Below are 19,616 nucleotides of genomic sequence, written 5' to 3'. Positions count from 1 at the left end.
ACATGATTCTGAGAAGAGGTTCAGAGACTTCACTGCCTGGGGCAGCCCAAGGGACCCATGTTGAGGACTCCAATACTAGAGAAACTTGACAATTCAGAAGGAGCCTCCAAATGAAACTTATATATACTTTGCTACTTGGTGACCAGTATGGAAATGGGTAACTTGGCAAAGAGAATAAGAATAAGGAAGGAGAGAGACCAAAGACAGACAGATAGTGTATCCAGAAGCCTTGGGCCCTTTCATCAGGATATGTTCTTAGAGAACAGATCCAGAGGGTGCTGGAGTTAGTAAGCCTTGAATGACATCACAAAAATAAAAGGGCTTAGGTTTGAAGAGACAGGAAATGACTCATGACAGGTGCCTGTGGACTTGTATGGACAAAGGCCTGTGGACTTGTATGGACAAAGACCAAATTCACTTGGAGTCAGAGTGAAACAACAGGCACTTGGGGGTTCTCAATGGCAGGAATGTGGTCGTTTTAGGTCAGGTATGTCCTTATATTGAGACAATCATATCTTAGATAGTCTTTGCTGCAGAGATCATGTAATGACTTCTAATTACCTTCCATGAACTCAAGCCACTCTAGAGCCATTGATGAAATTTTGGTATGGGCTTACAAGGTCCTAGTCTGTCTGTCTGTCAGTCTGTCTCTTGTCCCATGTGGACATAGGCTTATAGAGCTAGAGCTTAAAGGGACTTTAGAGACCACTTAGTGTAACCCTCTAATTTTACAGATGGGGAAACTGAGGCAGAGAACAAGGAAGTGATTTGCTCAAGGTCTTAGGATCATAAACAGAGAGCTAGAAGTGACCTTCAAGGCCATATAGTCTAACAGCCTCATTTTAAAGATGAAGAAACTGAGGCTCAAGGAAATGAAGGGATTTGCTCAAGGTTACACAGTTTGTAAGTGGGAAAATCAGCATTCCAATACAGACTGGTTGATTCTGAGTCGACCGCTTATATACTTGTGATGAGGACAATTTAGTGTGGTGGCCCATGGTGATTTCTCTGATTTAGGCACTTCCGCCCCCGCTTCAGCCCCTTCCATCCCATCCCTCTTTAGCCAGCTCAGTCTATGATTGCACTTTCAAGTGGGGGGTGGGAGGATGGAAGCTGGAAGCAGGGCCTGTTGTCATCCCTCTTTCTCATCGCCCTGAGCTCACATTAAGTGAGAGGGCTTTGAGGGGAGTCATTCATGGGATTTAAATCAGTGCTGATGGTAACTGCTGGAGGAGCTGGAGTAGAATCCCCAAACATGGAAAAAGCATCTCCCTCCTGCCTTCAAGATGAGGGCAGATGGCAGTGATTACCTCCACCCCCCCACCAAAGGTCTTACCTCAAGGTGCTGAGGGTCTCATCATAGTTGATGTCTGCAGGACTCAGAGCTGCCACCATGGCAGTCCTGGAATTACCGCCTGGTAAGAGAAAACAAACATGTTACCACCGAGCCCCAGGACAGCCGTCATTGTCATTCACTGCTCTTTCCTCGGGGAGAGCTGGAAGCTGCTCTTTCGGAGGCCATCAGCCTTGACTTCCTCACTTTTACAGGTGAGATTTTCCTGGACTTGAAGGTCAGGAAAATCGGAGTTCAAATCTTCTTTCTTTCTGTTCTCAGCACTGTGTCTGGCACAGAATAGGTGCTTTAAAAATGCGTGTTGACTTGTTAGCCACCTAAAAGTCTGCAGATCCGAACCTTGGTTTTGTTCATCTGTTAAATGGGGACAATGATGCCTATAGCTTGTACCTCACTGTGCTGCTGTCCTGACATACTAGGAGCTGATATATCTGGATTGCTTTAAGGTTTGCCAAGCACTACACGGACATGATCTCATGACCCCCAACAGCCCTGTGGGGTGGCATAGTTTGATTATCCACATTTTACAGATGAGGAAACTGAGGCTCAAAATGCTTAATGACTTGTTCAGAGGTGAGATTTGTGCCTTCCTGATGCCAAGTCCAGTCTGCTATCCAGGTTGGTGTCTCTAAAGTATCTCACTGCCTCTCAAGTCCTCTGTAAAAGTCAATTGTGATTAAGACTATGACTATGGACTTTGATAGACCTCCAGATGCCCATTTCTTCATCTAGGAGCAATCATTTGTTAAAGATGTCCTGATTCTTGGCAGTCATGATTATTCCTTTAAGTCAATAGGATGAAGGCTTTCATTTTGATTTTCCCTCAAATCTCATTACGGTCCTTCTCTATGTGGCCTCGGCCAGTGGGACATTTTGAACAAATGGTGATGTGTGAAAGCAACGGAATACTCCTGGGCCAGGAGAAATGATACAGAGCACATAGATTCTTAAGTGTTGGAGGCAAGATTTGAACATAGGTCTTTAGACATATGAGACACCTTGTATCTCTTACACAGAGAGCAACAATCAGGCTGGGCCCCCAAGAAGTGAGAATGGTTGGCTCAAATAGGAAGCTGCTGGCTCCCCTCTTCCTCTCCTGGGGGCTTCTCATTTCCTCTGACCATTAAGCCCCTATGCCAGGGTCTCAGCCTCATTCCCTTGGAGCAGGGTCCTTCCCCAGACTCTCCTAGATATCCTGCCTCTTGCTGCCTCTGTGACCTTGGTCAAGTTGCTTCTCTTTTCTGGACCTCGTTTTTTCCTCTTAAAATGAGGTGATTAGACCAGGTGGCCCCTGAGGTTCCTGCCACCTCTGACCTCTGATGGGTCCTCTGGTCTCTACCTTCCTCCTCTTCCTCCCTGCCCACCCCGCTCCTGCTGAGTGAAGCTTACATTAGGGCTTGTTTCACTGTGTTTGCTTCTGGCCCCATAATTGTTCCTTTGGGACTATTGTGTGATTTTCCATGGAGTCCTTGGTGTGGCTGAGAATAAACCATGTCACAGAACTCCAGACCTACCTTAGAAGGCCCCAGCATGGCCCCTTTTCTATCACTTAGCATTTGATCTTTGATCTGGGTCTTTCCAGGCTCCAGAAGTGATCTAGTCCAGCCTCACTCACCTACACCCATTCTACAGAGGAGGAAGCTGAGATATAGAGCAGGGAAGTCATCTTCCCAGGGTCATACAACTGCTACATACATGGGGTAGTGCCACCGGGCCATAGATACAGAATGGACCCAAGAGGCCATCTGGTTCAATGCTTTCATTTTACAGCAATGGAGACCGAGCATCAGAGAACTCAAGAGACACGTTCAACGTCCCACGAGTGTTGTCAGAGGTGAGACTGAAGCCCACGCTCCCTGACACCAAAGTTTTTTCCCCATCTCCCACCTGCCCCTCAAGCCCATGGCCTCCCAAGGAGCCAATCCCAGACCTTGGGAAGAGTTGGAAATTGGGCCAGTCCCTCTGGCCCCAAATGCACCTGTGGTTTTACATTTTGCTTGTCCTCCCAGCCAAGGGCCCAAGCTCCTTCCTGAGGAAGGTGGATGGAGGACTCTGCAAACCAGAGCATCCTCCTCCTCAGGAGGCAGGCCCACTTGGGGCCCCTGGAGGCTGGTTGCCAGGGAACTGCAAGAGGAGGCTGACTGCTGAATGTGAAGCAGCAGAACTCAAAGAAGATTCCTTACCCAAATTTTCCCGGAGGAGCCAGGTCAGCACTGAGTCTCTGTAGGGGATGAAGTCTGTCTTTTTCTTCTTTTTATTCTACAGGAGGAAAAAGGAGAATCCAAGAAGGTCAAGTCTGTGAGCCCCTTGGCAGATAGAAGAAGGGTATGAGAGGCAGATTGGTTGGGCCAGCCAAATGGCTTGTCCCCAAACCCAGGCACTGACGTGAAGCCCAAAGGAGGCCCAGCCAGTCATTCCCCCATCTCCTCTGCAGACAGACAGAACATTGTGCTTCTACTGGCAGCCTCTGCCTGGGGCTCAGGCTGGAGGGATGAAATCCCTTGGGGTCACTGTACATCAGAGGCCCTCTGCGGCTCAGGAGTGCCCTTGTAAACCTGGACTATGAGCACTGGGGATCCCTTGGCTTTGTCTCCCAATCATCAGCCCACCCAGCCTCCAGTGTCCTTGAGTTTCGCTGCAGAGATGACTACCAAGGCCTTTGTGGTGATCACGTTTAGAGATAGTTGAGGATCCAGGGAGCTCAAAGTCCACTGTTTGGCAAAGGTGGGCAGTCAACTGCAGATGCAACTGGATGCTGCCTGGGGCCTCACCCAAAGGGGACCCAAGAGGTCACCTAGTTAATCCCATTGCCAATTGGGCATCTTGTCTTTAAAATGGCCAGAGGAAGGAGATTGTAAAAACTGTCTTTGGTAATCTGTCACCCCTTCATTTTATCCAGGATCATGATTTCAAATGAGCACCTGAGTACCTGTCAAGTTTTATCTCAATCACCCCATGGGCTGGGGAGGAGCTTATTCCAGGAACATAAACCAAAGCACAGAACCACAAATGTTCTGGGTCACAGTGGCAGACAAGGGTGGAAGTGCAAGGTTGGGAGAATTCCAGCCCCGAGGTTTTCCTATCAGATGATAATAAGTTCCTTCCCCCAGTCCAAGTCTTACTTTTGTCCAAGACACCCTTCTAAATAGAGAACAGACATCAAAAGGAAAGAGAGCCACAAACCTTGTTGGGTCCAGAATCCTGGGGGAAAAAACAGAGAAACTAACTTAGAAACGCTAAGAAAAGCAAATCATGATGAGCTGATAGAACTTAGAAGCCAAAATGATAGACTAGGGAATGAATTGCTGGCATCATTAGAGTAAATCATCTCTCCAGACCAGCTGCCTCTCACTCATGCTGGTCCTGCTAAGCAAGCCAAAGAGAAATGTGGCTGTTTCAACAGCTGTCTGTCACATGAGAGAAAATACCAGAGAAGGGCATTGGAAGGGCTCCTGGTGACTCAGACTTCTGATTCCACTAATAACCCTAAATTTTCCTCAGAAAAGCACAATTTCCTTGGGCCTTTGGGGGAAAAGGCCACTTGATCCAAAGAATGGAAGGTTTCAGAGAAGGAAACAATGGCTCCCAGAAATCTGGGAAGGGGTCCAGGATGAGCAACTCCTCTTTCCCTAGGGCCACCTACCTAGTACTTCTCTCAAAATTTCTGTCTATTTCACATCTGGGCTAGAGAAGAAATTGGTACTGGACATGTCTGAGTCCTACTAGATCTTTGGGAAACTATCCCACCTAATCTTTTTTTTCCAGGGCAATGAGAGTTAAGTGATTTGTCCAGGGTCACACAGCTAGAAAATGTCAAGTGTGAGGCTGGATTTGAACTCAGGTCCTCCTGAATCCAGGGCCGGTGCTTTATCCACTGTGCCACCTAGCTGCCCCACCACTCCCTGATCCTTAGAAAGGACAGACACAGGAAGTATTAAAATCATTTTTGCCCCTATCTTAGGCTCATGTCAGAGATGGCATAGTGAAGCTGACAGCCAGAGATCCTTCCTAACTGGCCAATCTGTCCCATTGAATAAAAAAAATAGCCCTTGAGCCAAACTCACCATTTCAGCTAGAGCAGAGATGACTTTTCCCAGTGTGGTCAAGGACTTGTTGATATTTGCGCCTTCCTGTTGGAGAGAAGAAAGCCCCAATGTCAGAAAACAAGTCAAAATAGATGTCCTTTAGAAGCCTTATTTTTAGTGCCACAGCTCTGCTCAGGAAACATCAGTGGCTCCCTATTTTCTCCAGAATAAAATTCAAACTCCTTTATTTGGTCTATCAGACCCTTCATAGTCTGGTTTCAGTCTTTCTTTCCATTACTCTACCCAATGCCCTCTGCATTTCAGCCATACCATCTACTTGCTGTTTTCCAAATATGACATTCCATCTCCCATCTGTGCATCCCCATTCCTGGAATGCACACACACACAGGTGTACACGCGCACACACACACACACACACACACACATATACATGTGTATATGTAACTGATCAGAGCCATGTGCAATCTGTTAAAGAGGAGAATGCCCAAGTCCTCAGGAAAAAAATGGATTTGATGAGGATCTGCTAGAAAATGGCACTGATTTTGTTGCTAAGGTTTTACTTATTTGGACATTCAACTCAACATAAATCCTTCCTATTCCTGGGATCCTGTAGTGATCAGAGTAATTGCCAGGTTAGATCCCATTCCTCACCCCTAGTGGCAGACTCCATCTTGCTAGTACCATGCCCAGGGAATAAGCTGACCCTCGAGGTTGCTAGCTTACTCAGAGGGAAGCACTGCAAACCCAGGCCAATATATTTCCTTCCTTATGCTCCTACCTGGCTGTCCTGCCATCTTCCCCAAAGGGGAAGGTTCTTGGCTTCCATGAAATCAAACTCAACAAATATGTTAAGTCCTGATTTTATTCTGTGCACTAGGAATATTATGGAGACAAAAATGAAATGGTGGAACCTCAAGGAATTTACATTCTTTGGGAGAAACACAATATACACAGAGATGAGTAAATACAAAGTAAATGAGTGAGAGATGGGGGGAGGGAGAGAGAGGGAAAGAGAAAAGGAAAGAAATAGAAAAAGAGGGAGAAAGGAGAGGGAAGAGAACAAGAGAGAGAGAGAGAAGAGGGAAGGAGGGGGAGAGGAGAGACAGAGGAGAAAGGAAAAGAGAGAGAGGGGGAAGAGAGAGAAAGAGATGGGGGGGTGACTAACAAGAGGACAGCCCCTGAGCTGGGCTTTGAGGGGAAATTCCAAGAAGCAGGAGGGAGGATACCTTCGTTCTTGCCCAGGCAACATGCTGGTTGCCAAGGTCACTCTGCATATTCCATCCTCAGAGGTGGAATCAGGGGGCTACTTCTCAAAGAGCACAGTCCCACTATTCTTACCTTGAGGCGCGTGCCCTTGGCTCCTGTGGAGTCAGCTCGCTCACTCCCTGCCAGGTCAACAAGGCTGATCTTGCTCACCTGAAAGCCAAGGCAGAACAGGGGTTAGGGGACACTCCTGGGGTCCTGGGGTCACCAAAGAGGATGCAGAAGAGCATGCCAATAGCACCTGGCCAGGACACCTGGGAGACCATACCTGGAGCTCCCTGTGATCTCTGAGGGGATGAGGAGGGCAGAGTCACAGGGATCACTCAAGACACCTTGAAGCTCATCATTAGAGCTATTGGTCTCCAGAGGGGATGGAAGTGAGTAACATACACTAATGGAATTCCATTTCATGTAATTTTTAAAAAGCTCTTGTGTACCTATTGTAGACAAGACCATGTCCTAGCAACTGTGGGAGATATAAAGATGAATAAGACGTGATGCACGCCCTCAATAAGCTTATAATCTAGCAGGGGAAGTAGAAACTCTAAGGTCTTTCCCAGCTTCTGTGACATAGTACAGTAGAAAGAGAACACAGGATTCAGAGTCAGAGGACCTGGGTTCAAATTCTGCCTTAGATACTTACTAGCTGGGTGACCCTGGATAAGTCCCTTAACCTTTCTGGTCCTCAGTCTCTTCATCTATAAAATGAGGAGTTTGTATTCGCTGACTGTTAAGGCCCCTTTTAGTTCTATGTAAACAAATACTACAGAATGGAGGATAATGATTAAACAAAAGGGAGGGTCCCTTTGAGCCAGGGGGGCCAGCAGAGAAGGCTTCTCTCCCACAGGCAGCCTTAAATGACGAGCATAACACTTATTATTGGTGTTTGTGCAACATTTTGATTTTTGCAAAGTACTTCGTTAACCTCTCCCTCCCTCCCATTTGATAGATGAGGAATTAGAGAGGTGGGTTAACTTGCTTATAGTCACATAACTAAATGTGAGCTGAGAGATTTGAACCCAGGACTCTCTTAGCTCCAGGTCCTGCTTCCTATAACTTGGGAGAATATTTGTGACTTTTTTCACCATCCTTGGTTGATTCCTAGACTATGGGCTCTTTTCCCTTCCATTTGTCATTTCCTTAGATCAAATGGAAGATTCCTTTCATGCCCAGCCTGGATTCCTGGCTTTGTCCCAAAGGCAAAGGCCTTGTGAAAAGAATGTGGCTGCTTTTTAGCACAGAGGTCGATGGGTCAGTAATTGGGCCCAACCTCTTATCACTTATTCCCCTGGTATGGGGAAGGTTTCAAATAGGGGCAATGCTCCAGGCCTTCATTCCAGGTCACTCCAAGACCAAGGGACAGATTGGATGACCAGAAAGATGGTGCCTTTTCCTACGTGCCCAATGCCAGCATTCTGGAGCTATTGCGTTTCCAAGGTTAGGCCCTTCCTTTTGAGAGGAGAGGAGAGAGGGAGTAGATATATTATATGTATTTATATATAACTATTACACATATATAAATAAATAAATATAAAATCACTGAATATACTTGCTCATATTGTATAGGCCCTAACTCATTTGAGCTTCCCAACTATCCTTTGAAGTCACTACTCCAGGGATTACCCTGCCCATTTTACAGATGAGGAAAGTGAGGCTCAAGAGGTGATCACACAGAGAGCAAGTATCTGAGGTCTTCCTGGCTCTCAGTTGCCTTGTACTTTTCTAAGCCTTTCTCTCTATGAAACAAGCAGGTCCTCGCTTCCTGGATGACATGACACTTACTTTTTCTGTGGTGATGTCAGTCTCAGCATCATGGCGTTTCTGCGTGAAGATGATGTTAAAGACAGCGTGGGACCGGCTGCTGGTCTCGTTCATGTTAGTGGCAGCCACCGTCCTATGTGAAGAAAATGAGAGATGCTGTGAAATCCTAAGTCTTCTTAGCTGGGCAGACCATCGGCCATAGACCAGGCAGGGAAATGTTCGTGGTGCTGGACAGATTCCAGGGTCCTAGATGGAGAGAGCTACAAGGGCCATTGGTGGTCGTTGACTTGAAGCCCCTCATTTTACAGAGGGAGAAACTGAGGCACAGAAAGGGAACAGAGAGGGGGAGAGGAACAAGCACCTATCAAATGCTTGCTATGTACCAGGAACTGTGCTGAGCACTTTACAAGCATTATCTCATTTGATCTTCACAACAACCCTGTGATGTAGGTTTTATCATGACCTGTCTCCATTTTAGTTGAAGAAACTGACACCAAGAGAAGGATTTGCCCAAGGTCACACAGCTAGTAAAGGGTCAGAGGCTGGATTTGAACTCAGGTCTTCCCACACTGCCTTGCTGCCTAGGTGCAGGAAGGTCATGAGATCGAAGAATCAAAGACATGGATTTGGAAGGACCTCAAAGGCCATCAAGACCAACCTCCTCATTTTACAGATGACAAAACTGAGGCAGAAAGAGGTTAAGTGACTTGTCCAGGGCCACACAGGATGATCGTCATCTCCATGGGAAAGTGGAAAGAAAGTAATTTACACTAAATCCCATTAATCCACTACCTCACTGCCCTTAGGGGAGACTGCTTTCAGGTGGTCCAAGTGCTTTAGAAACATATTCTCCAGTCCCCACAATAGGCTAGGTGCTAATGTTTACAGAAAAAGAAGACAAGTAGGATTTGAACCCAGGTCTTACTGTTTTCATGCCTGGCACTATTCACACCCCGCCCTCCCCCATTTCCTCTCCTGCCTGGAGACTGGCTGGAAGCTTGCATTGGCTCAGGGTGGAGGCAGAAGGGCAGGAGCTAACAGGCCATGGGAGGAGGGGCGTTTGTATCCTCTGCTCTACAGTATGTCTCCAGCTGCCCGATTGCATCCATTCCTGAGCCGTAACAGTAAGAGGTAAGCACAGTGCAATTCTGGCATTTCCGGCACCCCCTGGCCTGGCCAGCTGAGACTTCGTGAGCAGCCCCAGGCAGTCAGGAGTCTGCCAGGCTCCCAGGAGCATCTGCATTTGTGAATGTTGCTCTTGCGCCTCAGGCTTCCGTTCTGAAGGAACATGATCCCCAGAAGTCAGAATCCAGCCTCCTTTCTCGTTCCTTGTTTTGTATTTGGCAGTTAAGGGAGACTGCTTCAATCAGTGATTTTATGTGTATGTATGTAGAACTCCCAAGTGAAGGAACTCCCTCTACCAACTTCTCTTCCCCTTACTGTCACTTAAAAAGCTGCTCACAGCACAGAGGGGTTAAGTAATCCACATCTTCTTGGTTATAAGGCTGGCTCTCTACTGTGCCATGAAGATTTTTCAGTGGATTTGAGGGATCAGTGTCCCCAGCATGAAAGGGTTGGGTTAGTTGTATGACCTTGGACAAGTTACTTCTGTCTGAGACTCAGTTTCTTCATCTGTGAAATGAACGGGTGAGCTTAGATGAGATCCTTTTCAACTTCATCTAGGGGGTTTTGGTCTGTTACCTCTTAAGAATAGAAATTATTTTGGTTCTTTATGTTCTCCAGCCCCCTGGGAAGACAGATGGATGCTTCAGGGCCATCCTGGATATAGGAAAAAGGCACCAGGAGCCAGATCTCCATGGTAACTGGGGCCTCGTCTGAGAGGTAGGGATGTGGCTGAATAGCAGGTGCTTAGCAGGGAAGATGTGATTCATTTCTAACCCATCAAAGGTAAATAATCCATGAGTATCCTTCCCCTTCCAGCACAACCGCCCCCAGGCCAGAGGCAGAGCTGATCATCCGGCTTGGGCTTCCTTCCTAATGGAAGGCAATTCGCCAAACACTTGGAGGGTACCCCCTGGGTGCTGGACACGGCTAAACCTGGGGAGACAAAGTCAAACCCAAATCACTCCCTGCCTTCCAGCCCTTACATTCTACTGAGGGGGAAATGTGCTCAGAGAAAGTGAGTGCAACATATTGGGGTAACACCCGGACCTGTGGGTTCATTGTTATAGGGAACCCTCACGTGAGGAAATTCCTTCTGCTTGATCAGGTCTGCTCCTTCTCTGGCCTCTCATACAGACACGCCCGAGGGGTCCTTTGGCCTCTGCTGAAGACCCCCAAGGAGGAGAAGCCCACCTCTTCCCAAGCCTTGGCAGCCCGCTTGTGGACAGCTCCCATGGCTAGGAAGGTTTTCCTGACCTTCAGCTTAACTTGGCATCTTTCCAACTACCACTGGCTTGCTCTGCTGCTCCTGGTCCTGCTTCCAAATGCTTCAAGACAGCCAAGTGCAGACTCACGTTTTCTCCGGGCTAAACATAGATGTGCTACCAACCTCTTGGTGCCAAGCACCAGGACTGGGAGCTCCGGTCTGGGCACTCAGAACAGAGCTCAGAGATCACGCTAACAGGCTTATTTGGAGGTTTTCACCGTCGGTTAGGTTCCTGGCTCTGGTGCCTACAAGGTTGCCTGAGTTTCACTCTCACTATTTGGGAGACAGAGAAACTCTTGCTTGTGCTGCCTACCTCCAGAGCAGTTGAGAGCATTAAAGCCATTGGGATGATCAGAGCAGGCACTCCCAGGGTGGCCAGGCCCTTCAGCCATGGCATCCTTGAGCTCAATGCTCAGAGAGACTCTGTATTCTGAAAGCACACCGGCTAGCCATCGTTGGCTGAATTCAGAACTTTGGGCTCAAGGAGTGGAGAAGCTAAGAGTGGGAAACATTCTCCCTCTACCCACCGCAGCTGGCTCATGGTAGCAGAGGGCAGCCAAGCTGGGAGATGGAGAGCTGAATCAAACTCCTTGGGGTTCTTTGAAAAGGAAGGGAGGCTGGCTCAGTGCCCAGAACCTGGGGCAGCCCTGGAGAAAGGAGCATTGAGGTGCATTCCCAGTGAAGGGCACTGCCCAGGCTCCTGCAGCCAGCTGGCAGGGGCTGAGAGTCTATTCAATGAGGCTAGGATATTGGGGGGGGTCTCTTCATTGAAAGCAGCAGCAGCCTTTTCAGATCCCAAGGCTGTTGGCCTCTGTGGGGTAGCTATTTCCCACAGATCCAGCATTCAGGCTGGGCAGTAGGACCCTGGGTTTGAAGACTGGGACTGGAATGTTCATCCCAGAGAAGGAGGAGAGCTGGTCCAAATAACGAGGACTTGAATTCTAGTCTTGGGGACCTCACTTCCAAGCTGCGTGACCTTGGGCAAGATACTTAACCTCCTAGCTTCAGCTATAAACTGGGCCAATTCACACCCATCTTGTAACTGGGGGGAATGAATGTAGCAATGTACAAGAAAGCCTAATGAGGATGGTGGCAGCCAGGAGGAGCTGAATTCAAATTTGGCCTCAGACACTTACTAGCTGTGTTGCCCTGGGAAAGTCACTTAACCTCAGTTTGCCTCAGTTTCTTCTATTGTAAAAAATAGTAGTACCTACCTCCCAGGTTTGTTGTAAGGATCAAATGAAACTGGATTTGTGAATGTTTTATAAATAGTAAAGTGCTACAACATGCTGGCTTTTATCAGTATTATTTCTAGAGTGAGCTGAATTTCTCAAAGCTTTGCACAGCCATGGCTCCAGCTAAGCCTTATTCTCATCCTGTACTACCAAACTGGAAACTACCAGTGGCAACTTCTATTTCTCTTAAGATTTGAGATTTTGCAAAGTACTTTCCTCACATGGGGAAACTGAGGAGGCCCAGAAATGTTAAAAGGCAGGTCACAGGTCCAGAAAGTGAGCAGGACCTGGTTACTGTTTTGTAACTGGAGTCTTAGCATTTGAGACACCGAGAGGCTAAGTAATTCACCCAGGATTGTGCACTACGGGTGTCAGAAGTGTGATTCAAAGCTGGGTCTTCATGGTCTCACAGACACCCATCTATGTGACTGCCCCACACTCTAGAGAGGACAAAGCTCTTGGCTTACAGCCTAGTACTTTTCTCACTGTCCCATGCTACCCTTCAAAGAAATTATTTTTGTGGTCACTGAGGGTCAATGACCAAAAAGGGATCCTAGTTTGTTTTCCTTTACCACTGGGATGGGGTTGGAAGCTCAGAGCACCCTGGACAGGGGTGCAGTAGAACTAGCTCTAACCCATCTCTCCTGAGGGCCCGTTGTTAAAATTTCCTTGTGAATATTCACACCTCAGGAAACAACAAATGCTATAAATCAGGGTTTGATCTATTCTATTGATTGTCTAGATTTAAGTGATGGGGAAAATGTTCATAGTAAAGATGAAACTTAGAAGTGTGTCTCCTTGACTTTTCCCTCCCCTCTCCTGTAGGGCAGATTCCATAGAGATGGGGGGAAAGCGTCTAGGAGAGGGAGGTGAAGAATTGAGTCCAAGGAGAGTGAGCTCCCTCTCTCACACACCTGGCTTTGTTTCCTGAGTCCATTAGATCTTGGATGTCGTTGTAGGAGGTGACGGCCAGCTTGGAGAGGTCTTCCACATACGGGCCCATGAGGGGGTGCTCCCTCACTCGAAGGTTGCCCTTGTTTTTTGGGTTCAAGAGATCCCGGACTCGCTCACAGTAAATCTCCATGTAGCTGACCTACAGGACGGGGAAGTTAAAAGGGGGCCGTCGGTGAGAGGTGGGATGTGGACACCCTCAGCATCCTCCCAGAGCATCTCAGACCCGCAGAGGACCTGTTGTATAACTGCTCCCCCCCCCCCCGAAGATTATTGCACTTGTCACTACCATGAGAGACTGTGTTCAGGATCCCAGCTCCTTTTGCTGAGACTGATATCCTGAGGCCCACCTGAGTGCTTTATGTCTACTACATGTCATGGATTGGGTACTTTGGGTGGAGGGAGAAGAGGAGGTGATCTGGCTCCCAGCTGCTTTTCTGGCCTCCTCATCCACTCCTGCCACCCATGGGTCCTATCTTTCACCTCTCTGGGCTCCTCCCACCACTTGGCAAACATTCCTTGGGCTTCCCCACCTCCACACCTTTGCTCACTAGGTTCTTATCATCCCAGGTCCAGCAGGACACTTCCTTCAGGAAGCCTTCCAGGATTTCCCCTACTTCCCCAGCTGGCAGCATTCTCCACAACTGGGTACGGACTGCTCTCTCTGGGCACTTCACATGTGCTGTTCCTGTCCTGTTATCTGTGAGTTTGTCTGACCTCTCGTTAGCTTGGAAGCTGCCCAATGGCAGGTTGTCTTTTCTCATCTTCCTAACACAGGACCTGCCCACAGTGGAAACTCAATAAGTGTTTCTTGAATGAATGTGTGAGGGAAAGAATGAAGCCATAACCAGGGCATTAAATAAATTGACCTTTTCTTCAGTCATACTCAGGGGTCAAAGAACTACAACAAGGTGAGGCAACTGGAATTTTGCCTCAGGGCACTGACCTCCTAAGGGGGTTCTCTGCCCCAGATTTTGTGGTACCACAAATACTCTGTACCTCTTACTCCATCATCCCCTCCTTACCCCACCGTGCCATTGCCCACGGTGGTTCTACCAACTATCCTCTGCCAATGTGCCCTCCCCTCTGCACCCTTCACTCCCTCTGTGTAAGAAATGGAACCATTAATATCCCATCCCTCTCCGGGGGCTCACTTTCCCCCAGGAGTGACATGCCTTCACCTGACACTGCCTGCCTCTTCTCCATCTGCTCTCCACTCCCCTACCCCATCACCCATCACTGTGAATTGGCCAAAATGATTAGACCTGACTAGAAAAAAATTGTCCCCTGCCCCATCCTCATTCTTCAAAATCTCTCCCCTTTACCTCCTCTAGAGGGTCCTAATTTGTCACTTCTTCCTCTCTGCCCTATCCAAGGATTGCTCTGGCCCCCAGAATATACCCGATTGTGGTTAAATGTCCTCCGCCTCCTCCCTCCTTAGTTTGCCAAGTCAGACTGTAGAACCAGGGGGAACTTTACTCCCCATCACCCTTTGATCCTTTGCTCTGAAGGACCCACCAGCTTGCATGTTCTCTGCACCAACCCCCCTCCCCACCAGCATTCCTCACACAACTCCTTGTTATGGCTCTAGGCAATTCTATGTTATTTTTCAAGCCAGGCCAAGGTCTTTTAGGAGACCACACCCAGGCCACCTCAAGGGAGAGTGGCATCTTTACCTCGACTGAGTAGGACATGTTGTCATTTGTTGTGTCATTGATTCGGGAGAAGAGGTCTTCACAGAGCTGTAGGGACAGAGAGGGAAGAGAGAGAGAGAGATCAGCCTCATTCTTCCTGTTTCTTCAGTATGACTGTCTACAGGCTCTGTGTATCATCTGGGGGTAGGGCAGGGAAGGGCACTGGCATAGAACAAAGATCTCCTCAGGCTTTCCAGATCTTTGAACTTTGCCAAAGTCAATGGAATCCGTACTCTGCTGCCTACCCGGTGCCACCTGCCTTTGACTTGAGCCGGCCTGGTCCTTGGATAGCAGATCCCAAACCAATCCTTGAGCCCACACACAAAGTCTTTCCATCTTAGGAGAACCTGACAGATCTAGCACTCCATTGGCCATGCCTTGGAGATCCAGGGGTCCTTCCCTTCCAGGATGGGGCAGCCCCTCTTGTTTTCAAGTGCCCAGTTGATATTCTGAGGCAGGAAGCTGCTCACCATCTGGTTCCCTAGACTTTTATTTGTTAGTGATGAGTTATTATTCTCTTGTAGAGAACCTGGAAGTGAACAGATTTCCATCTGCTCCTGGATCAGATGCTTAGGTTTGGAGATATTTTTGTTAAGCAGTTGCATGTTGCCATGCCTATCCAATCTGGCACTTCTATCCACATGGTCCTCCAGTATCGTGTGGCTCTGTGGCCATTCTGGATACTCAGGTTGTATGGAATTGGCACCAAGTATGCAGAGTCTCTGGAGCTCAGCTCAAAGGCCACTTCCCTTGTGAGGCATTTCCTGATTCCCCAGTGTTAATGCTGTCTCCCAAATCATCTTATATTTATCTGGTATACATTATTATAGGGCATGTAGTATACTTAATTTCATATTCGTTTTAAGCCCTTATTAGACTATAAACTCATTGTGGGTAGGTATTATACACTGTTTGATCCTTGAACTCCTTTCTGTGTGGTCTTTCAGCTTCTAGTATCTGACGTTCTCTAGTTCTCTGGGACCCCCAACCATTGTCTACAGACCAGTTGATACACAGTTCCTTCTCCTCACATTCCTGACCCCTTAAAGCCTAGATTCAAGAGTCCCTCACACGAGACTATGGATACAATAACTGTTTCTTTAACAAGGAGTAGAAACCTGGGAGTTGTAGTTTAATGGTCATCTCAAGAGAGTCAATTGTGATGCAAAAAGAGAAAATACCCACAAGGAAAAATACACAAAAATCCCAAATGACCCCCATTGCAGGGGGAGAGGCGGGCAGTTAAGCATGACATCTCATATCTATCTTATTTGGAGACTGACTGAGGTGGGTATGCATTAGTTGACAACCATAGTTGATCACCTTCTTTAACTGCTCCTAGAAAATTTTCTTATTAATTTCCTTATTAATTTTTTGCCCAGGTTTAAAGGCAATCAAGGGGAATCTTCTGTTATTTTCTCATAAATAAATAGAAATCAGGGCAGCTAGGTGGTTCAGTGGATAAAGCACCGGCCCTGGATTCAGGAGGACCTGAGTTCGAATCCGGTGTCAGACACTTGACACTAGCTAGCTATGTGACCCTGGGCAAGTCACTTAACCCTCATTGCCCCGCAAAAAAACCAAAATCAACCCCCACAAAAAAACCCCCACAAACACACACATGCAAATAAATAAATAGAAATTCATACCTTCTCTCATCAGTTAATTAGTACTGAGCTCCTATCACAGTTTGTAAATATATCAGAAACAGGTTGGTTTTTAACATAAATTTAGTCTATTTCTCTTTTTAAATCTCAAATCCCATGTTCTCAATGGCTAAAACAATGTCAATGTTCCTGCTAATACAGGGTGGACCAAAACTGACCAAAGGGTTTAGTATTTCAGTCACTTTTTGAAAATTATTTTTCTTTATTTTTTTTTTTACCATATATGAGATCTGATTTTTCACGTGTAATGTGAATTCATTTCTTCTATATACTGTATATGATGCTATGGTATTGGAAATTCAAAACAAAAAATAAAAGGTATTAAACACTCATACTTTGGCCCATCCTGTACTATGTGTTACAGTAGCAATAAATGCAGGGAAATATTTATGATGTATCACAGCGGATACATTTCACAGCCAGAGTTAGCTCTGGGTTCTTCGAAAGCAGGGGAAAGAAATGTTCATGGAACGTTCTCACTGATTCCTCAGCTCTAGAAATGGTCATTCAAGTCTTTCAGGACTTCTCATTTTCATAATATGTCTTTACAAAATGAGAGTTAAAGTTTTTTCAAAATGTCTTTTAATAGGACAAGAGAGGAAAATAACAGGTTGGAGGGACTGTGAAAAACAGGCACACAGGGACACTGTGGTTGGAGCTGTGAATTGGTCCAGTCATTTTGGAAAATAATTTGTAAATATACCCCTTCCCAAAAGTTACTAAAACGCTCATGCTTTGACCCAGCCATTCCACTAATGGTTCTGTCTATCCCTCATAGAAATCAAAGAAAGAGGAAAATGCCTATATAGGTACAAAAATATTTGTAGCAGATCTTTTTGTGATAGCCCAAATTGGAAACTAAGGAGGTGTCCTGTTGGAGAATGACTAAACATATCATGGTATATGAATATAAAGAAATATTGTTCTGCAAGAAGACATAGTGAATGGACAGTTTGCAAGGAAATTGGAAAGAAATTATGAGCTGATGCAGAGTGATGTGAGCAAAACTAGGAGAATAATGTATACAAGTATAACGACACTAGAGAAAAACAATAACTTTGGAAGTCTCCAAGACTCTGATAAATGCAATATTGATGAACCAACTTCCTAAAAATAAAAGCCAAACATGCTGCTTACCTCCTGATGGGGAGGTGAAGGACTTTAAATGCCGAAGAGAAATATATTTTTGGTCATGACCATTGTGGAAATTTATATTGCTGGACAATGCAGCTATGCACTGAGAGATTTATTTTTTTCTCACTTGGGAGGAAGATTATTTAATAAACAAATAAATAAGTAAAATTTAAATAATTTTTCTTAAGACTCTCCTTGACAGTTGACTGAGTCTCTCAGGACAAAGTTCTCTTAACTCCTCTCTCTTTTTGTGCCTCACAGTCAGTCTGACCATGAGAGTTAACTCTTGCAACTGACAATTAAACTAATTTCCTAAGATTCTATTCTCATTTTTAAAAATAAAATTTTACTTGTATCTTTTGTTTTTACTTCCCTTGAATTCTCCCCTGCCTATTCCCACTTAAGGATACAGTAACAGTCCCCATAGTCTCGGCATTAGGGGCTATTAAAGCTGGAATAACACCTGGTTTTAGCTTTTCTGTCCCACTTCATTCTACATTTCCTAAAAATCATCTTCTCTAATCAAGATACAGTAAAGGTCTTTTTTTCCTGCTTGAATCTAAGTTGATTTTTTGACTTTGAGTCTTATAATTTCTTTTCAACAAGGAATTCTTTTAGCATCCCACCCAGAATTCCTTGTCTCCAGTCTCACCCTGGCCACACTTACCTGGGGGATGATGCCCTGCTGGTCTTTCTCCTGCTTCCCCATCATGGTATAGGATTTCCCAGCACCAGTTTGCCCATAGGCAAAGATGCAGACATTGTAGCCTTCAAAGGCATGTTGTAGCATTTCTTCTCCAATGTCTTGGTATACTTGTTTCTGTGATGCATAGTTGATGTCTTCAGGCTAAGAAAGAAAAGGAAAGTATGAAGACATGAGAGGAATAAAGGGGGAAGAAAGCATGGAAGAGATCATGGCTCATAGATTTAGAGCCAAGAGGTGGAGGTCATCTAGTCTGATCCTCTCACTTGATGGCTGCAGTGGAGGAGATCCTAGAGGTTTAATGACCTGGTCAAAGTCACACAGGAAGCTTCAGTAGTAAGCAGAGTCACAATAAAGGAAAGTACTCCGGGAGATCTTCAGGTTTGTTGGTGCAGAGTTTCACTATATTGGTTACAGTTCATTACCTCTTCATACTTTTCTGACCTGAGTGATTTTCATCCATCTGTGAATTCATGAAGGATCTGTGAACTTATCACCATGGAGAGTTCATCTTATAGGGCCATAGAAATACACTAGATCATAAAGCTGTAAATCATGGCAATCTGGGAGGAATCAATGCTTCTGACACTGGGGAGATGCAGGGTGGATTTAAGAGGACTGCACCACATTAATGGGGAAGGAGTCAAGCAAATAGTGGTGTGAATGATAGCATCTGGGAAATGGGTCAAAAAGGAAGGTGGTCCACTTCTATTGCTTGCTACCTCTGTCATCTTTTTTTTTTTTTTTTACCTCTGTCATCTTGAACAAAGCATGTCACTTCCCTGGGTCACAGCTTCCTCATCCATAAACATGAGGACGGTCTTTGGGGTCCCTTCTAGCTCTAGACCTATGGTTCTATGTACTTAGAGTGAACAAAACCAGATGGGCAGCCCCTAAAACTGCACTAAGGCCCATGAGATGACAAAGATTTAGGAGGTCCCCAATCACATTGGGCAGATCCTGTATGGAGGACCTTGGGGAAGATATGGACAAGAAGCATGTAGGATGGGAAGGCATGTATTGGTTGCCATCCGTACTACTGGAGGCAATACCCATAAAATCATTTTGATAGAAGTAAGCTCCTTGAAGCCAGGGACTTGTTTCATTTTTGTCTTCCTATCTCTGGTCCCTGGCATAGTGCATGGAACATAGAGGGTGATCAATACATGATTTAAAAATCGCACAACTATTAATGTGTTGAAGTATCTCAAACAATCATCTTCAGTATTTTTTGCTTTTGGTTTGAACTAAAGAATAAATAATTCAAATCATAGAATAAATAAAAAGAGGAGACTGCCCTAGATCATCCTGTGTAATTCCAGACGAACGTGATATCATGAGGTCAACAAGTATTGGAAGTTATAGTTGTTTGTACAGAGTCATTGGGCCATAATCTGTCATCTCTTATATTCTGGGTCA

General features: G+C 46.0%; 1 protein-coding gene across 17 annotated transcripts in view; it reads right to left on the bottom strand.

Annotated features, from left to right (window-relative positions):
* The window catches only part of KIF1A (kinesin family member 1A), a 186,739-nt gene that overhangs the window by 110,151 nt on the left and 56,972 nt on the right, over positions 1 to 19,616 (bottom strand). For all 17 annotated transcript variants that reach the window (XM_043994534.1, XM_043994535.1, XM_043994537.1 and 14 more), the window contains exons 4-12: positions 18,162 to 18,341; positions 14,676 to 14,741; positions 12,963 to 13,141; positions 8,446 to 8,557; positions 6,739 to 6,816; positions 5,419 to 5,484; positions 4,538 to 4,555; positions 3,538 to 3,613; positions 1,337 to 1,415 (exon numbers count right to left, since the gene is read on the bottom strand). In XM_043994534.1, the coding sequence (XP_043850469.1) occupies positions 1,337 to 1,415; positions 3,538 to 3,613; positions 4,538 to 4,555; positions 5,419 to 5,484; positions 6,739 to 6,816; positions 8,446 to 8,557; positions 12,963 to 13,141; positions 14,676 to 14,741; positions 18,162 to 18,341 (854 nt within the window). The remainder of the gene's footprint in view (positions 1 to 1,336; positions 1,416 to 3,537; positions 3,614 to 4,537; positions 4,556 to 5,418; positions 5,485 to 6,738; positions 6,817 to 8,445; positions 8,558 to 12,962; positions 13,142 to 14,675; positions 14,742 to 18,161; positions 18,342 to 19,616) is intronic.

This window comes from Dromiciops gliroides, chromosome 3 (genome assembly GCF_019393635.1).
Source record: "Dromiciops gliroides isolate mDroGli1 chromosome 3, mDroGli1.pri, whole genome shotgun sequence".
In the NCBI taxonomy this organism is placed as follows: domain Eukaryota; kingdom Metazoa; phylum Chordata; class Mammalia; order Microbiotheria; family Microbiotheriidae; genus Dromiciops; species Dromiciops gliroides.
Note: the sequence above shows the minus strand (reverse complement) of the source record. Positions and strands in the feature narration are given on the sequence as shown.